General features: G+C 40.3%; 1 protein-coding gene across 7 annotated transcripts in view; it reads left to right on the plus strand.

Moving 5' to 3' along the window:
- EPS15 (epidermal growth factor receptor pathway substrate 15) overlaps positions 1 to 20143 on the plus strand; it is a 111268-nt gene that overhangs the window by 73017 nt on the left and 18108 nt on the right. For 6 of the 7 annotated variants that reach the window (XM_073357728.1, XM_073357727.1, XM_073357729.1 and 3 more), the window contains exons 14-20: positions 7988 to 8149; positions 8857 to 9054; positions 11638 to 11835; positions 12552 to 12629; positions 12975 to 13065; positions 13894 to 13929; positions 19211 to 19347. In XM_073357728.1, coding sequence (XP_073213829.1) covers positions 7988 to 8149; positions 8857 to 9054; positions 11638 to 11835; positions 12552 to 12629; positions 12975 to 13065; positions 13894 to 13929; positions 19211 to 19347 — 900 coding nt within the window. The remainder of the gene's footprint in view (positions 1 to 7987; positions 8150 to 8856; positions 9055 to 11637; positions 11836 to 12551; positions 12630 to 12974; positions 13066 to 13893; positions 13930 to 19210; positions 19348 to 20143) is intronic. The other variant, XM_073357725.1, reaches the window with a different exon arrangement.

Below are 20143 nucleotides of genomic sequence, written 5' to 3' on the forward strand. Positions count from 1 at the left end.
GAATTTTAGATCAAGTATCAATAAAAACACTGTTTTGCTGAAGTGCAGCAATTTAAAAATATGAAGAACTAGACTGAAAGGCCAGAAGGGTCCATTAGATCATCTAGTCTGACCGCTTGTATAATACAGGCCATAGAATTTTTAATCCAGTTACTCCTGCATTGAGCCTAGAAACATGTTTGATTTAAAGCATGTTTTCCAGAAAGGATTGCAGTCTTTATTTGAAGAGCTCAAGGGATGCCACTGCTTCTCTTGGTAGTTTGTTCCAGTGGTTAATTATCCTCATTGTTTAAATAAAATAAATAAATGTGCCATATTTCTAATTTGAATTTGTATCTCTTTAACTTCCAGCCATTGTTTCTTGTTATGCCTTTCTTTTTCTGATTTGCACTGAATTTGACAGATTAATTATCCGTAGAATCCAGCATAGTCAGAAGTATTAATATATATGGGCAGAATAACTGTCCACTTCTCCCAAACAAACAAATATGGGATGTTTGTCAGGATAGTTCAAGGGAAACATTTGCAGTGCTAAAAGGCTATATGATTTGTCAGACCAAAGAGTCTGTGTCAGAGATGGGAGTAGAACAAGTTTCAAATTTAGTCTGCTAGACCAGTGGTTCTCAAACTGTGGGTCGGGATCCCAAAGTGGGTTGCGACCCTATTTTAATGGGATGGCCAGGGCCAGGTTAGACTCACTGGGGCTGAAGCCGAAGCCTGAGCTCTGCTGTCTGGGGCTGAAGCCGAAGCCTGAGCACTTGAATCTGGGATGGCCCAAGCCCCACCACCCCATCCCACACATGATGACGGGGCTTAGGCCCTCTCCCGCCTAGAGTAGTGTAGTAATTTTTGATGTCAGAAGGAGGTCGTGGTGCAGTCAAGTTTGAGAACCGCTGTGCTAGACTACACTTCTCTTCACCACACTGACCACCTTTTCCATGGCCAGATTCCACATTGGCTTCTCAACAGAGGAGCCAGTTTAGCTGGCTGAGAAGCAACTTACGTTTTGGCCCTAATACTATCACCAACATTCTGGGCAGCTACCCAGCCTCCAGGGTTTCCTTTCAAAATGGAGAGATCCCTGACTTGTGGTCTTCACACACCCCTTAGTGCCAGCCCTGGGTTGTTGTGATGGAAGACTGACTGTTAGGAAAAAAAACTGAGTCAGGCTTCCAGATGGAGCAATCAGTTTGTTTTTAAGGTTTTCAGCAACAAAAATGGCTAGTCTTACATATTTAAGGAAAAAGAGGCCCATGACAATGAGCTTCCAAAATGGGTATATCCTTCCTGTGTATCCCAAAGGCCAGTCCTGAGTGTACCATGCCTTTTATCATTCAAAGAAAGGCCATTTCCTGTAGAATAATGCAGTGAAATCTATAGAATGTTTGTACAAGATTTCATTTCATTGCCCATGCCTTGAATAGTTCTCTGGATTTCAATTTCCAGAACTCTGAAACATTGCTTTTTTAGTACTGCCTTAGTTTTTTAAATGTAAGGAAAGGTGTAACTTCTGATGACCTTCTGTCTTGGCTTCCCCTTTTAACACTAGAGGAGAAGTATATGGTGGTAATTCTGTTTTTTTAATCACCTGTATTAGAAGTGTACATAGTGCTATAAATCTACATGGCTCTTTACAAAGAGTTAAGACAAATGCCCCGTCCTGAAGCTGTTACGGTTTAAATACGATCACAGTTCAGGACAGGGAGCCTGTGGGAATTACTGATGAGAAAGGGAAGTGATGGATTGTTAAGAGAGGAAGTTCTGTGGATGAGGGTAGGAAAGTGTGTTCCTAGCATGAGGGCAACATGATTGAAGGCATAAAGCCTATCACAGGAGAAGACATGAGGAGAGAAGATTGGAATCAGCAAAAGGAGTGATAGGCATTAGTGAGTAAATGAGTCTGGTGTTGTAGGAGAGGATAAGGAGTTTGAATTTGAAGTAGACAGGAAGCCAGTGCAGAAATTTGGGGCAGAGGAGGATGTTAAGTAGGGAGGAAACAAACAACAATGGAAAGCTCCAGTAATCAGTGTGAGACTGAACCACACTTCAAATGGAATTTGAAGAAATCAAAAAGAATCCTTATCTATTACTGAAATGGTACTGCTGAACTCTATTCATTTGTGTACGTCTCATCTCCCTTCGTTTGTTCTTTCCCCTCTTTTATGGCTTCTCTGTCTGGCTGCTCTACTTTTCTGTTTCCTCCTTAGGCCCTTAATGCATTCCAGCACATGAAGACTGGTACTGTGCTGATTCACTTTCTGGAGCTAATAGATCACTCAGTAAAGACATGTGTCTTGTTGGTTTGGGAGGTTTGGAAAGTGCTGATTTTTGCACTGAGGAGACAAGTTCCTGATGCTAGGGTTCATGCACGCTTGAGGGACAGGCTCCACAGAGCATGTCTAGTGTTTCTGATAAATAATGTCCAAGAGATTTTCCATCTTGATTCTGAGATCACAAGACAATAGGTATCAATTGCTAGGAGAACTTGTCACTGAACCATCTGATGTAACAAACTAGCTCAGTCTCTGAGCTAAGAGTTACAAAAATAAAAGTTATTTCAAATATTGTCAAAATGCACAATTACATCTTTGTATGAAAATTGCATTGCTTTGACTATGCATCATACATGTGTGACTTTGAACTCTCTACATGTAAGTCAGACTGTTTGTTCCTGCAAAATAGATGGAGATACGGAAAAGTTAATTTTTAAGTATATTTGTAGCTGATGTGTAAGTGATTACATAGAACTGTCGCTATTAAAATTATTAAAGCATGTAGTAATATGTGAATTGGTGGTGTCCCTTTTTGAAAGGACTGGGATGGGAATTCTGCTCTAGTTTTAAATAAACATTTTTCTTTGTCACATTAGAAACGTTAATGCTTACATTTCATTTATTTAGAGCCATACATATTTTTGAGCCATACATATTTTTAGTTCTTGATCAGTAACTGTTCAGAGCAAGCACTGTGAGTTTACATTCTGTGCAGCTATGTGCTAATTTTTGTTGCATCTAAGCAAAGGCATTGTTTCAGAGGTTACTCTTGGGGGAATTCTGCACCACATGTGCAGAATTCATATCCTCTGCAGATTTCTTTGCTTCCCTGCAGAAAAATGACTTTGACAGGGAAGCAAAGGAAAGCTGCGAGAGCAGTCCTGCACCACTCCCTAGCTGCGCGGGTACACTGTTTCAGGCACCCAGAGCAGCTGGCGGAGAGGTAAATCACCGCAGGGCTGGGGACACCTCAGCCAGTGGCTCCTCCCCTGAGCCGCGATCAGCTGCTAGTCCCAGCTGGGCTGGAGGCAGGAGAGGATGGGACTTCCTCCTCCCCTGCAAGGAGTGGCTGTGGCAGACCCATCCCCAGAAACTTCCCCCACCTGCAGGAAGCTCAGCATCCTCCCCTGCTTCCTGCCCCCATTGCTCCTTAGCTATGGGGGGAAGGGGTCACAGTATGGGGAGCTGCTCCCCGATCCGCCCAACCCCAGTGCATCCAGACCTCCCATACCCAGACACTCCTGCCAAACCTCACTCCATACACCCAGAACTGAGGTTTTACAACTGCAGGATTGGCCGGTTTCTAGCATTTTGGTGAGTCTCTGAGAAGCACAGTGGGGGCCAAGGATATGAGGCAGGGTTTTGCGGAGGAGCAACTTCTAACCTGACTGGCCTCTCAGCCTGGGTCCAGGAAGTAGACTAAAGCTTGCAGCAGCACTCTGAGTCTGGGGGCAAGGAAGAATCAGCTCGCAGCTCTCCATGTGGTTCTTAAGAACAGAGGAACATAAGAATGGCCATACTGGGTCAGACCAAAGGTCCATCCAACCCAGTATCCTGTCTACCAACAGTGGCCATTGCCAGGTGCCCCAGAGGGAGTGAACCTAACAGGTAATGATCAAGTGATCTCTCTCCTGCCATCCATCTCCACCCTCTGACAGAGGCGAGGGTCACCATTCCTTACCCATCCTGGCTGATAGGCATTAATGGACTTAACCTCCATGAATTTATCCAGTTCTCTTTTAAACCCTGTTATAGTCCTAGCCTTCACAACCTCCTCAGGCAAGGAGTTCCACAGGTTGACTGTGCGCTGAGTGAAGAAGAACTTCCTTTTATTTGTTTTAACCCTGCTACCCATTTGGTGGCCCCTAGTTCTTATAGTATGGGAACAAGTAAATAACTTTTCCTTTTTCACTTTCTCCACACCACTCATAATTTTACATACCTCTATCGTATCCCCCCCTTAGTCTCCTCTTTTCCAAGCTGAAAAGTCCTAGCCTCTTTAATCTCTCCTCTTATGGGACTCGTTCCAAACCCCTAATCCTTGTAGTTGCCCTTTTCTGAACCTTTTCTAATGCCAGTATATCTTTTTTGAGATGAGGGGACAAAATCTGTACACAGTATTCAAGATGTGGGAGTACCATGGATTTATATAAGGGCAATAAAATATTCTCCATCTTATTATCTATCCCTTTTTTAAGGATTCCTAACATCCTGTTTGCTTTTTTGACTGTCGCTGCACACTGCGTGGATGTCTTCAGAGAACTATCCACGATGACTCCAAGATCTTTCTCCTGATTGGTTGTAGCTAAATTAGCCCCCATCATATTGTATGTATAGTTGGGATTATTTTTTCCAATGTGCATCACTTTACATTTATCCACATTAAATTTCATTTGTTGTTTTGTTGCCCAGTCACTTAGTTTGGTGAGATCTTTTTGAAGTTCTTCACAGTCTGCTTTGGTCTTAAGTAACTTGAGCAGTTTAGTATCATCTGAAAACTTTGCCATCTTGCTGTTTACCCCTTTCTCCAGATCATTTATGAATAAGTTGAATAGGATTGGTCCTAGAACTGACCCTTGGGGAATACCACCAGTTACCTCTCTCCATTCTGAAAATTCACCATTTATTCCTACCCTTTGTTCCCTGTCTTTTAACCAGCTCTCAATCCACGAAAGGATCTTCCCTCTTATCCCATGACAACTTAATTTATGTAAGAGCCTTTGGTGAGGGACCTTGTCAAAGTAATCCCCCTTGTCCACATGTGTGTTGACCCCCTCAAAGAACTCTAATAGATTAATAAGACATGATCTCCTTTACAGAAACCATGTAGACTTTTGCACAACAATTCATGTTCTTCTATGTGTCTGACAATTTTATTCTTTACTATTGTTTCAACTAATTTGCCCGGTACTGACGTTAGACTTACCGATCTGTAATTGCCAGGTTACAATCACCTCTAGAGCCCTTCTTAAATTCTTGCTAGTAAGAATGAGTCTTATGGAGGTTAGGAATGGCTATAAATCTAAATCTAAAAAACCCCCATGAAGCTACTCATCTGCAGCTCAGGAAGAAAATTTTATGTCTGGGCTTTTGGAGTCAGTTACTGAAAGGAAACTGGCCCTTCAGTCAAAGGAGTTCAGCTAATTAGCAAGAGGGAGATGTTGGCAAACTGGTTTGAATTACCTGACACGTGAATGAAAACAGAAAGATTCACTAATCCAGTTTGCTGTTAAAATGAGTGTACCATTTACAGTAAATTAGGCAGATGAGCATAGAGTTAGAGTTCAGACAGTTAATTGAGCAGATGAAGGCGCAATCTCAACTATACTGAGCTTTTTCTTAATGATGGAGAATTGTTCAATCATCTTCCTGCCACCTAACCCTGACCACATCGCCCCCATATTTGTATCACTCTACTCCCTTCTCCTCTGCATCAAACACCTTTGCTTTTATGGTATTTCACCATTTAGCCACTCTTATCAGATCTATCATTTTATTGAGCCACCAACCTTTACCTTTGCTCTTTCAAAAATGCAAGCCTAGATCGTCTGCTTGTTGAAGCACCTTTCCATTTTTTTCCATGACAGCTCTTTGCAAGCAAAAAAAGCTTTCCCATCAAAATTTAGAGTGATCACCAGATCTTCCTTCAACTCCTACTTGTAGGCTCTGCTCTGCTCTCCTCTCCTCACGTACCTACAGTACACTGCCATCTGATGAGTTAACTGGGCAGTGAACTGAGATTACTGTTACACAAAAAGTGCTCATTTTAATATGTAAACTTAAATAATGAATTCTGGGCTAAGGCTGCCTTTTTTTTTAAACTGCATGTTTGTACTGCACATAGCACAATAAGGTCCTGATCCTTGATTGAGGTCTCTGTGTGTTACTGCAGTATAAATAATTATGGATCAGAACTAATATTTTTATCGAGGGACTTAAATTGTGGATAGCCTTCTTCAGCCACTGAAATGGGAATCTTGAGATCTGGGTTCTAGTTTTGGTTCTGCCATTCTTGTAATGCTGGGTAAGTCACTCACCCTTTCTGCCCTGATTTCCTCACCTGTTACATTGAGATGGCACTCTTCTGCCACTTACGGGCAGTGAGGGTAACTTTCTTCTTTTTGTGAGGTGCACAGAAATTACAGTGATGGGCACCACAGACATACCTATTAGATAAATAATAAAATAAGAAATTAGAAAAATCCATAAATGTAACATACAAAAAGGTGAGGAATAGATTGAAGGCAGAAGTAAAATTTGTAAATTTCTTGGGGAAGTGCCTGACTTTTTTTACTTTAGAAAGTACTATATGAGCTGCTTGTAAAAGAGAAAATGCTCCAATAGCATATTGGATACTAGATACTGTACGGCAGAGCAATACCCTTAAAAATACAGCATATTTAGTAGTCTAGTGTTTATGGAATGAAAGTAATTGTTAACTGTAAATGCAGTAGTAGAAAAGGGTAAGATCTATGTACAAGGCAGTTCTCAGAATTTCATATACAGCAGGCTGGGCTCTGTGTAGGTGCATGGGTCTTCTCACACATAGTAACTCAGAGGTAAACTTCATTTCTAAAAGCCTGGATGTGGGATTGATCTCTGATATAAAAACACTTTTCCTTGCATAGCCAACAGGATTTTGTATTTTAGCTCTATTAATCATAAGCTAATTTTGACAAGACAAAATTTGTAAGTCAGTTTACAGCAATTCTGAGTAACTTCCCACCATCACTAAAAATGACATTATTTTCAAGCCTCTCCCCATTACATCCTAAATGTCCGCAGTTCCTTTCTCCCTTTGTTTACCCCTGATTTTCTAGCCTTCGTAATATTACTTTAAACAGGTTGATTTCAGACAGCCCTAGCCCTTCCCTTTATCTTGTACTGTTTATCTCATCCCCCTTAGGAGTCTGTTGTGTAGGCCAGTGGTTTTCAAAGTTCTTTTCTGATGACCCAGTTGAACAAAATTGTTGATGCCTGTGACGCAACGGAGCTGGGGATGAGGAGTTCGGGTGGTGGGAGGGGCTCAGGGCTGGGACAGAGGGTTGGGGTGCGGGAGAGGGTCAGGGCTCACTGTAGCTTACAAAAGCTTATGCTCAAATAAATTGGTTAGTCTCTAAGGTGCCACAAGTACTCCTTTTCTTTTTGCAAATACAGATTAACATGGCTGCTACTCTGAAACCTAATATTAAATATGCTAACTCTTTCTGTAAACTGAAATTATTACTTGGTGTTGATCTAGTACGATTTCCATTATTACCAAGAAACTAAATAAATTAGTATATTAGAATATAATTAAACATCAGAGGGATGTAATCTAGTGGTCTGAGCAGAGGAAGGTTCTAGGTTTTAAATTCTGATCCAACTGTTTTTTGGATAAACCAGTTAATCTGTGTTGCCGCAGATGGACGTTACCTTACTAAAATGTTGAGGATTCATTTATTTTGTGAAAGTGCCTTGAAGATAGAAAATAATAATTCTAGAATCATCTCATAATTTTTTAAAATAAATGTTTTACTATATTTCAGTTGTGGCTATAATTTTGGAATCTCTGCCTTGACTTTTTCATGTTTTTAAAAAGTTAGCCCTCAAAAGATAATAGCATTTTGACTCTATCCCTTTGTGGCTCTAGCTATTGCTCTGCAGTGAGAGGAATACAGTTACTACTTTTCAGTGGCCAAGGAAAAGAAACTGACAAAAATGTTTCTCTGCAGGATCTTCAATGTGAAGTGAAGAGGGAGAGCAGTAATCTGCAGAAGCTGCAAGCTCAGAAACAGGAAGCACAGGAAATCCTTAATAGCCTCGATGAGCAAAAAGCCAAGTTAGAGGAGCAACTTAATGATATCAGGCAGAAATGTGCTGAAGAGATCCATTTGGTAAGTTCTGGTAGTTTATATCCATAGTAGTCCCTCTTTTCAGTTGAGACAGTTATTGATGGGAATCTGCTCCAGCCCGCCACTGGAACAAAATAGCCCTTTTAATGAGGGACTATGGTTGGGAGAGGAGCATAGTTTGGGTAGGAGAAAACAGTGAGATACTTAGGTCTGTGTGAAGAACAATAAGTGGGGAAAACATCATTCAGTTCAGTGATTCCCTGTTACATATAGGTCCTGCCCATGCTAGGGTTGAAAACATGCTGAAAATCCTTGTTGTTGTAGTTGTAGCTAGCAGCATTCTGACACTGTTTCACTGAGCAATGTAGACAGATGCTTTTTCTGTAAACTGTACTATAGGCTATCAACTCTAGATAATCTATAGCAAGAATTTAAACTATCCCCTCTACATATAGCATCCTAACAGTGTTATCAATATAAAAATCTGTCCATGTTTGTCAAGGAAACCATGCTAAAATCCTGTTAGCCATGATGATATTTTAACCCACTTGTGGCTACCACTGCTTTAATCTTAGCGTAGATATGGCCTTAAATCTCCAGTGGGAAACATACAATAATTGCAGCTGGGATTTTTCCTGATTATTTTTTGGTATTTGAAAGTAGCTTTTGATAAACAGATCATATTTTCATTGGATTTGGTTTTTTATTGGATTTGGTTTTAATGAATGAAGTTTTTCTTCATTCTGCAGATTGCCTCACTGAAGGCTGAAGTAACGAGTCAGGAATCCAAGATCTCAACATATGAGGAGGAACTGACCAAAGCTCAAGAGGAGCTGAGTCGCCTGCAGCAAGAAACTGCTGAGCTAGAGCAATGCATAGAGTCAGGGAAAGCACAGCTGGGACCTCTTCAGCAGCATCTGCAGGATACACAACAGGAAATCAATTCAGTAAGGCATTGTGGAAATTTATCAACAAATCTTTATATCATAAGAAGACCCCCCTTTTGGGGGGGGTTTTCTTTACTTTGCTCATTTTTCTTTTGGTTCCTTATACAAATTTTGTTTCCTACTAACTGGTTAATATTACTGGCGTCTGATATTCATTATCAGGTGATGCTATATGAGTTATGGTATTTCTATTATTAAAGTCTCCAAGGTCAATGAGCTTCTGTTTTGGATGATACAGGGGCCTCATTTATATTACAATGTACATTTTACTTAAAAAATTTAATAATTTTATAAGAAAATTTCTTCAAAGTGAGGAACTAGCAGCTGCCTGTACTATACTGAGCTCAAGTCAGTGCTGCTATCTATGCTTTGTACTCCAGCCCTGACCCAGGACAGCCTTTGCTCTTCTGCTCATTGATTCATCTTGAGTAGAAACTTCAAAGGTTTGTGTTCGTATTGTGATTTGGAGCATTGTCACTGGAGATTAAGAGCAGGTTAAACAAAAACCTGTCAGGGATGGTCTAGATAATACTTAGTCCTGTCTTGAGTTCAGGGCACTGAATTTGAGGTCCCTTCTAGTCATATATTTCTATGATTGCATAAATGGGATTACATTGAGAACCATTGAATGTATTTTCATTTGTGTTTGAGACTAGTTATCCAGAGATAAAAAACTGGTGCAGTAGCCACCATGCACACACGTGCTCCATATAGACCATATTTATTCAGTGTTCTGTTTAAAAGAGCATTGTAGCTCCTGTTTGTAACCACTGAGTTGAATTAGTGCCCCTCTGGTTATACTGTAGGTCTGAAACCTCTTTTCTTTCTCTGCTTCCCCCCACGCCCACACTCAACTTTATTTTTGCTAGTGGTTGACTCTGTTCCCCTGGGCTACTCCTGGACAGCAGTGTAGCTAATATGCATCTTTGTTTTTTGCTGTTTTTCTTTCTCTTGAATGCCTTACCAATTTTTAGCAGGATACTTCTCATTTGATTGGAACGGTGAAGTGCACCTCTAGAGGCCACTGTTAATGCGGCTTTGTTTTTCATGCTAGAGAGCACTGTGATCAGGGTCCTTCTCCCTGCTTGGTTAAGGCTCAGTCACTTCTGCTAATATACAAACCAGATCTTTTTTTATTTTGAATTCCACAGGTAAGTCTGTTTCGTTAGCTTTGAACCTAAAAATCTTAATTTAGTTTTTTAACCTGACGATTTAATGTTGGGAGTTTTACAGCCATCATCGGTATGTTGTTACTGTATGCTTACATTTTTATTTTTGGTGTTAAGCCTCACTTCATATGAATTAATTAAAAAATTATATTTCCTTTAGAGATAAAGTACAGTATATCCACACTCCTTGATTTCAGCCATAGGCATGCAGTTTAGAAGCTGAGTAGCAAACAAATGTATTTGGCATTGTTGCATCACAGGGTATGTGAACCCAGGTTGAGAGAGAATGTCTTTGTCTCCAGCTGCTCATTCCTTTTCTTCCATTAGCAAAGAGGTGCTTAAGACAGTATCTGTCCCTCAAATTTATTCTTGAGTGGTTAGTTGTATTTTTCTTGCCGTAAGTAGCAATCTTCTTTGTTTTTTAACAGATTCTTGAATTCATATTTTCTCTTGATCTTCCTGATTTCCTGCTCTTCCCACACTTACAAATAATGTACAGAAAGTACATTGGTGGCTGTGGCAGGATTGTCCAATGGTTAGGGTATTAGCCTGGGACTCAAAAGATGCTGGTTCAATTTCCTACTCCTCTGCAGGATTCCTTTCTGACCTCGGACAAATGACTTAGCCTGTCTGCCTCAGTTCCCATCTGTAAAATAGAATAATACTTCCCTACCTTAGAGGGTGGTTATGCGGATTGTGAGATGCTGTGATGCTAAAATAATGCATACAAGTGTAACAAATGGTACAGATAGATAGTAGGTAGATGTGAATATAGATCTCCTTATGGTGACATCCCATGAGCTTTTTGGTCTCAAAAATGTCTATTAACTCACCTTTGGAGAAGATGACTAACGTGTAATTTTTGTTCCTTTAAAGCAGGAATTCTGATACATTTTTTTCTCGTTGTTGGCTTTGCAATTTTGTCTTAACTTCGTTAAAAACAAAAACTACTAGTTGGGGCCTAATGCAGCTTAGCTGTGCTGATGGACAATGGGATCTGTGACACTGCTGTATATCTTCAAAGTACTTTATGAATGTTAATTGCTCCTCACAATACCCCTATGAGGTAGAGTGGCATTTCCCAAGTGGGGAAACAGTGTGAGAGAGATTGTGACTTATCCAACTCTACAGACTAAGTTCTCATCAGAAGTGGAATTAATCTGAGTTCTCAGCATCTAGTTCTGTTCTTAGGCCACATTGCTTCTCCTCTTCTAAATTTTTTTTGTGCTAATAATGTTCTGAACGTCACACCTGAGGCTGAAACCCAAGAGTGTGGCTCTGTTATTCCTCACTTTCAGAAATCAGTAATTTCAGGTACATACTGCATTCTCTCTCTCGTGTGTAAGCAGAAAAAGTATGTACTATGTTCTCCTGCTGCTATACTAATATATGTATTTATGCTATCTCTTTGCAGATGGAAACAAAACTGTTTGAGCTGAAAGAATTGGAAAATAACCAATTTAACTGGCACACTCATCCACACAACCTACTCGTTAATGGAACTGCAGATCATTCTAGCCTTAGCAACAGCAGCAGTGAAGCTGCTAACCTTAATGAGAATGCTGAAGGGGAGAGTTCAGCAGAAGCTGAACAAATAAACCACGAGTCTCCAGTGAGTAAAGTGTTTTGATTGCCTTCTTAGTTATTATACAGTATAATAGTGAAATCTGAGTGAGTTAAAGATGTATTAAAGCTGAACTTGTTGTTTAAAAAAAGAGGCACAACAAATCAATGTCATTTTATCAAAGATCATATTTCATTTTGTTGGAAGATTAGTATCATGAGAGCAGGCAATTTTCATTTGGATGACAAGTGACTTCGTAGTAATTTGATTTTGTGCAATACACAGTTGTCACCAAAACAAGTCTCTCATAAATTTAGTGATCTGAATTGATATTCCCTGTGTGCAAAAGAACAATAATCTTCTACAACTTAGGTAGTATGTACAGAATGAGAAATAGTACTGAAATCTAAAGCTGCTCCGCTTGCTGAATTTCCTTTTTTTCTTGGGTTCTTGGCTTTCACTGCATCTTCAGAGTTCTCTAAGCATTTAATAATGTTACAAAATATAAAGATGCTCTTGGTGCATAAGGTATATGTTCTCTTTTTAGGTATTTGAATAGGCTACGGTATGTTTGTGTCAATTTGGCATATGGAAAATCAATATTCAGTAGATCTGTTCCTTTTTAATAGGTGTGTTTTACAATTATATAGTGGGCATAGTCTTTTGTTGAAGCATATTCCATCTCTGAAACAGAAACCCTTTCATATTCTAGAGGGTAGAATCTTATCATATGTGAACGTCAGTGTTCTTGTTTGTTGTAATAGGTAAGGAATAGCCCTGAAACAACAAATGCTGCTATTGGAGAAGAGAAAGAGACCCTGACTACAACTATTAACAAAAAAGTGGGTTTGTACAGATGTAAAAACTGAATATAGTAAGAAATCTTTACATTGTTTGAGATGGATTATGTTCACTTCCAATCACTGAGTCGCCCCATGACCATAAAACACTTATTGTCATAACTTTGATTTCTATAGTTGCTTTTAATTTTGGGTATGAATGTATGGAAAACTTTTTTTTCATTTCATCTGGTATACTGAAGATTTCTGTTGACTGACTTTTCATTAGTGAATTAAGTAGAATTGTAGTTGGTCTTTTAACTTTTAGTATCCTTATTTCTCTAAACTTCAAAAGGCAAACATTTTATCTAATTTTCTGCCTAAAACATTTCATACTTTTCCCCCTAGGAAGATCCATTTGCTACAGAATCTCATCCTCTGCCTGATCAAGTTACAGAAGCCAATTTAGACTTCTTCCAGTCTGACCCTTTTGTTGGCAGTAAGTAGATTTTTCTGTTAGCATGAATTTCCTGGAAGAGGGTTAGTTGTATTAATGTGTCTTAAAAACTAGTGTGTATTTGGACTGGAATTGAGTTTTATAGTAGAAGAATGGTTTTCCATTGACTGCAGTTGTGATGGGGTCTCCGAAATCTACCGGTGCATTGTGAAGGTTTTAGTCCAAGCACCAGAAGAGGGTAGCCATTAGTGTCTCAAAAACTGAATGTGAGAGGAGAGGTTTGCTTTTGTAGTAGCCATGGCAACTGCTCCTTCATCAACACCTCTTCTGCCTCCTCCCAGAGAGAAGTTTTATGCTGATACCTGTTCTGCAGAGGCTGTCTTTCTGTGTTAAAGAGGAGGGCAGATTCAGTCTGCTCTATTTTATGGAAAGTTTGGGCCTAGTCCTGTAAATCTAACTCAAGGGAGTAGTAACTTGCACATTAGTCGGACTGCACTGGTCCTATTATTAAAAACTCAGGATTTTCCAGTAGATGTTACTGCTGTGATTTTGTATTCTAAGCAAATATGTAGGCAAATATTGTGGTATCTAAGCATTTACTATCAGTTACCACAGAGTCATCTTGGAGATCACCACTTTGACTATATTCCTACTACTAGGAAATAGTGGTAACAGTTATTTGTTGGCAAATGTTGACTTTAATGCCAGCTATTGTAGTCCCACTGAAGTCGATGGAAATACTCCGACTAGTAAGGGTTGCAAAATCCTTTGTAGCTTGCTAGGAATCTGCAACGAAGTGATCCTCAGTTGAAAGCATCTTTTTGCTAAAAGATTTCAGTGCTTTTTCCTTTTTTCATTACTTTTAAACAGGTGATCCTTTCAAGGATGACCCTTTTGGGAAAGTTGGTAAGTAGATACTAAAGCTCTTAAATTTAAATTTAATACTTTGTAAATATCTAGTGTGAAGGACTAGCTGCCTCAAAGGATTGGTAATAGATTATGTAAAAACTTTCACATCTAAATCACCTGTGAATCTGAGCAAGGCAGTAATGACCTGAAACAGCTACCATTTGCTTTGTGTTAAATATGTTTGGGCTCAGTAGTTTTAACTCAGTTGTCCACATCAAATTAGCCCCATTAATACCGGCAGTAATTGGCCCTTGGATGTGAGTCTGCAGAAAGGCCAAGGACTGAATAGCATTGTACACCAAACTACTCTTTCACCATGAGAAATAGCCAGAGTTGGGTTTGAGGCGCATTGATAGTGGTGTCAGTGACACTGTGCTGTAAGTGCCCGTTTAGTACCTGTCCTGTAGCTAATTGGGACTTTAATCTTGAGGGCTATCAATCCGCACCTTTCTCTAGCACATCAAATTAGAATGATTGTGCAGACAGTGTCATTGCATTGCCAGACCCTGACCTAACTTAAAGGTGATTATTCTCAGTGGACTAAAGTCTCTAGATGATGATAGCATTTTTAGCAGAAGTGGAAAACAGAGCCAGTTTGATCGTTATGATGACACATAAATTCTGAATTTTTAAATGTCACCATTTTTATATAACTTTATATGATACTATTTCAGTATAATAGGCTGGCTAATGCATTTGTTTCAACTTGTAGAGTTTTTTTGAAGTGCCTTTCTGCATGCTGTGTGATCCTGTCCAACCTCTGATGAACTGGAATAGTGTGATTCTAGATCTAACGTTTTTTGTAAGAATTGCCTGTCCATATGACTGTTTGCCAAGAGTTAGCACATCAAACAACTTTCCCTTCCTCTCTTAATGGGAGAAAATCCTAGGTTTGCTTTTACATGCTGGAATTTTGAGTAATTACAGTCAAGAATATAAGGATTCTCATTAGCAGGTAAGATTTCTAGAGGAAGTTGTTATGGAGTGCAGAATCAAAGGAATTTGGGAGCAATTGTTCAACTTGAAATGTTCCAACAATACTATCTCTTGATGCAACTTTTCTAATGTTGACAAATGATAAGTTCGATAAAGCAATGTTTCAATTTAGCTGAGAAATGCATTTAAAAGCAGTGCAGGCTATTGGAATGAGCTGCCCTTGGTCGCTTATCCTACTGAACATTTACACCGAGTCTTTATTCAATGAAGCATTACCCCTCATTTTCTGCCACCCTGTGAAGTTTTCAGCAACATACATTGTAGCATCTGTAAGGGTAAATTGTTAGTACTGTATGTGTGGTGTTGGCGTGTTGGGGCATAGCTCAAAGAGGGCTGAGTTAAATTTGCACGTACTTGTAATTTCTGGTTTTCCAAGTTTTAAATTTGTTCGTTTTTGTTACGGTTTGTATGTTTATTACGGTAGTGGCTAAGGGCCAACCAAAAATTGGGCCCTATTGTGCTTGGCACTGCACAAACACAGAACAGCAGACAGTCCCTTCCCTAAAGAGCATACGATGTAAACAGATAAGACAGAGAAATGATCGGGGAGTGGGGTAGAACACACAAGCAGAGTGACCAAGATGATGGGAGCAAGCGTCATGTTAGTGTCACCATTTAATGTTTTCAAGTTGGTATAAGTAGGAAGGGATAAGATAAATGGAAAGAAAAGTGTAGGGAGAGAGGACGCTGAAGGGAACTGAGGGAGGGCAGAGGATAAGAGGGGCATGTATGGAGTGAATCTAAGCGGGAGAGACTGTGAAGGGGAGAGAAGGGGAGAGGGTTGGAGCAAACAGCACATGGCAAAGAAAGTCCAGTAAAAACTGTAGCAAGTTTTCTGAATGTCTGAAGGTCCCTGCTTTGGCTGCCTCTGCAGCTGCCCTTAGCAGATGGATTGTGGTTTGTCCCTGCAGTTTTTCCTCAAGACCATATGGTGGGGGGAGGGACGGGAAAGGCACCACCTGGGTCCAAGTTTCCCCATAGTGTGTACAGGGGGAGGTGGAGATGTGCCTCTTCAGAGTTCTGGGTCTAGAGGGTACTTTGGGGAAAGACCTCTCCAGTTGGGCCCCATTTTACCCCTTGACTCCGAGTGCAGGAGTCACTGCTTTGGCTGGTTCTGTTACCTTAACTCTTCATTTCATGGTTTACAGATACTTAAATTAAACACTCTCCACATTCTGGAAGGGCACAAGGCACAACTGGGCAACCTTGAATTCCCTTGGTTTTAAAAAAATAATTCTTGGCAACCTGTGTACCCCAGCCCAGGTGTTTCCCTCTGCTGCCTCTGGCTCGCCGTGCCTCAGTTTCCCCATCTGTAAAAAGGGAATAATAGTACTGCCCTACCTCAGTGTTATGAGGATAAGCACATTAAAGAGTGTGAGGCAGTTAGATACCATGGTGATGGGACACCAGAGATGTACCTCTTATTGATTCATTCATTCATTCATTCATTCATTGGAGATGGATGCAGGGATTTGGGGGGGCAGATCTGAAATCCCTCCAGCATCCCCCCTTCTGCATAGTACTGCTTCCCTCCTTTGAACTCCACTCTTCCCTGGAGTGTTCCAGCATCCCTGTTCTGACCACACCATATTTTCCCCAGCTGCTCAGACTCCCTTACCGCTGCTCTTACTTGTCCAACATTTCATCTATCAAGCCCATACACACGTCTCTGCTCCTTTGTGTCTGCCCTCCCCCCCACACACACCCACCCACACACCCCCCAGCTCCACCCTCTTCCTTATCACTCTGTGCACCTGGTAAGCTTGGAGGGGTTTTGGAGTGGTGGGGCTGTGTAACTATCCCACTGCGTAGGAAAGATAGGAAGTATAGAAAGAGACCACTCTGGTTCAACCAGGAGATCCTCAATGATCTAAACATCAAAAAAGAGTCCTACAAAAAGTGGAAACTAGGTCAAATTACAAAGGATGAATATAAACAAATAACAAAAGTATGTAGGGACAAAATTAGAAAGGCCAAGGCACAAAACGAGATCAAACTAGCTGGAGACATAAAGGTTAACAAGAAAACATTCTACAAATACATTAGAAGCAAGAGGAAGACCAAGGACAGGGTAGGCCCATTACTCAATGGGGGGGGGGGGGGAAATAATAACACGAAAATGTGGAAATGGCAGAGGTGTGTAATGACATCTTTGCTTCAATTTTCACCAAGAAGGTTGCTGGTGACTGGACATCTAACAAAGCGAATGCCAGTGAAAATAAGGTAGGATCAGAAGAGGCTAAAATGGGGAAAGAACAAGTTAAAAATTACTCGGACAAATTAGATGTCTTCAAGTCACCAGGGCCTGATAAAATGCATCCTGGAATACTCCAGGAGCTGACTGAGGAGATATGAGCCATTAGCGATTATCTTTGAAAAGTCATGGGAGACTGGAGAGATTCCAGAAGACTGGAAAAGGGCAAATATAGTGCTAATCTATAAAAAGGGAAACAAGGACAACCCAGTGAATTACAGACCAGTCAGCATAACTTCTGTACCCGGAAAGATAATGGAGCAAATAATTAAGCAATCAATTTGCAAACATCTAGAAGATAATAAGGTGATAAGTAACAGTCAGCATGGATTTGTCAAAAATAAATCGTGTCAAACCAACCTGATAGCTTTGCGGTAGACGTGGTATATCTTGACTTTAGTAAAGCTTTTGATACGGTCTTGCATGACCTTCTCAAACAAACTAGGGAAATGCAACCTAGATGGAGCTACTACAAGGTAGGTGCAAAACTGGTTGGGAAAACCATTCCCAGAGAGTAATCATCAGTGGTTCAGAGTCATGCTGGATGGGCATAACGAGTGGAGTCCCACAGGGATCAGTTCTGGGTCCGGTTCTGTTCAATATCTTCATCTATGATTTAGATATTGGCATAGAGAGTACACTTATAAAGTTTGCGGGTGATACCAAGCTGGGAGGGGTTGCAGGTGCTTTGGTGGATAGGATTTAAAATTCAAAATGATCTGGACAAACTGGAGAAATGGTCTGAAGTAAATAGGATGAAATTGAAGAAGGACAAATGCAAAGTACTCCATTTAGGAAGGAACAATCAGTTACACACAAACAAAATGGGAAATGACTGCCTAGGAAGGTGTACTCCGGAAAGGGATCTGGAGGTCATGATTGACCACAAATCAAATATGAGTCAACAGTGTAACGCTGTTGCAAAAAAAAGCGAACATCCTTCTGGGATGTATTAGCAGGGGAGTTGTAAGCATGACAAAAGAAGTAATTTTTTCCGCTCTACTCTGTGCTGATTAGGCCTCAACTGCAGTATTGTGTCCAGTTCTTGGTGCCACATTTCAGGAAGGATGTGAACAAATTGGAGATTAAAGGTCTAGAAAACATGACCTATGAGGGAAGATCGAAAAAATTGGGTTTGTTTAGTCTGGAAAAGAGAAGACTGAGAGGGGACATAACAGTTTTCAAGTATGGAAAAGGTTGTTACAAGGAGGAGGAAGAAAAATTGTTTTTCTTAACCTCTGAGGATAGGACAAGAAGTAATGGGCTTAAATTGCAGTCGGGGAGGTTTAGGTTGGACATTAGGAAAAACTTCCTGTCATGGCAATTAAATACTGGAATCCAGGTTTTCTCACCCTCCACCCCCCCACACAAATTCACTCTCCTGCTGGTGATAGCCCATCCAAAGTGACAACTCTTTACACAATGTGCATGACAATCAAGTTGGGCTATTTCCTGCACAAATCCAGGTTTTCTCACATCCCCCCCACCCCGAAAACCTGGATTTGTGCAGGAAATAGCCCAACTTGATTGTCATGCACATTGTGTAAAGAGTTGTCACTTTGGATGGGCTATCACCAGCAGGAGAGTGAATTTGTGTGTGGGGGGGGTGGAGGGTGAGAAAACCTGGATTTGTGCTGGAAATGGCCCACCTGATGATCACTTTAGATAAGCTATTACCAGCAGGACAGTGGGGTGGGAGGAGGTATTGGTTCATATTCTCTGTGTATATATAAAGTCTGCTGCAGTTTCCACGATATGCATCTGATGAAGTGAGCTGTAGCTCACGAAAGCTTATGCTCTAATAAATTGGTTAGTCTCTAAGGTGCCACAAGTACTCCTTTTCTTTTTGCGAATACAGACTAACACGGCTGTTACTCTGAAACCTATAGAGGAGCTGGTGCTCTGCTATAATATGAAGGAAGCTGTACAAAATTACATTTGTTCTTAAGACATCAGTCTAAAAAGAACTAGCAGGAGTATTTAAAAGAAATGTTCCTTAAACAGGTCCATTGTTTTTTTTTTCTGCAGATCCCTTTGGTGGTGATCCCTTCAAAGATTCAGATCCTTTTGCAGCTGACTCTTTTTTCAACCAATCCTCCACTGATCCTTTTTTGACTGCAGCGACTGACCCTTTCAGCACAACAGGCAACAGCAATAATCCCGCAGTAAGTTCGATGGGAGGAAAGGGGAGGGGTAGTAATAGTTTGTTCAAAATTAGATGACCTTGTATATTTGGATACACTCAAACACATGAGGTATTGGGTATTTTGGGTAGTACATGGATATTTTTCTGGTAAGTATTAATTTCCACTGGAAAATAGTTTAGTGTTTTTTTAACTCTGCACGTACAGCCCGCTGCTAAATGCTATTCCTAGTCAAATTTCTACTAGAAAATACAGACACTTCCTGGGTTAAGCAAATCCGATTTACACAAATCTGAGCTTATGGAAAAACTTCCGTAAGCTAGAAATAGGAGGGGCTGGTTTGTTTGGTTGGCTTTTGTTTTGTTTTGTTTTTTGCGTAATAGCCGGAGATACGTTTTCAACTTACACAAGGCATTCAGGAACGGAACGCTTGAGTAAGTCGGGGAGCGTCTGTAGAGGGTACTGGGAAAAGCATGTAAAATTATGATGTAAAATATTAAGATGTCATTCCTTAGTTCTACATTTTTTGGAAAATAATGCCCCTAAAAAATTAAATAAACTTTGCTAAAAATCCTGAAACAACACCTCTATTGCGAATTTCATTTAATTGAAACTGCTAGTTTAACTAAAGGTCACTTGTGTCCTTGGCATAGTCCCCAACTCCATTCCTGTGTTGTGCAGGCAGCAGAAGCTCTCCTAAATTTTGTGGGAATGTCATGCCTCCTTCTATGGAGCTATAGGTACCTCATAGAACCAAAACTTTCAATTATTTAAAAACATGACATAAAAGATTTTAAGTTTCTGCTTCCTGCCCACC

Source organism: Lepidochelys kempii, chromosome 8 (genome assembly GCF_965140265.1).
Source record: "Lepidochelys kempii isolate rLepKem1 chromosome 8, rLepKem1.hap2, whole genome shotgun sequence".
NCBI classification, from domain to species: Eukaryota; Metazoa; Chordata; order Testudines; family Cheloniidae; genus Lepidochelys; species Lepidochelys kempii.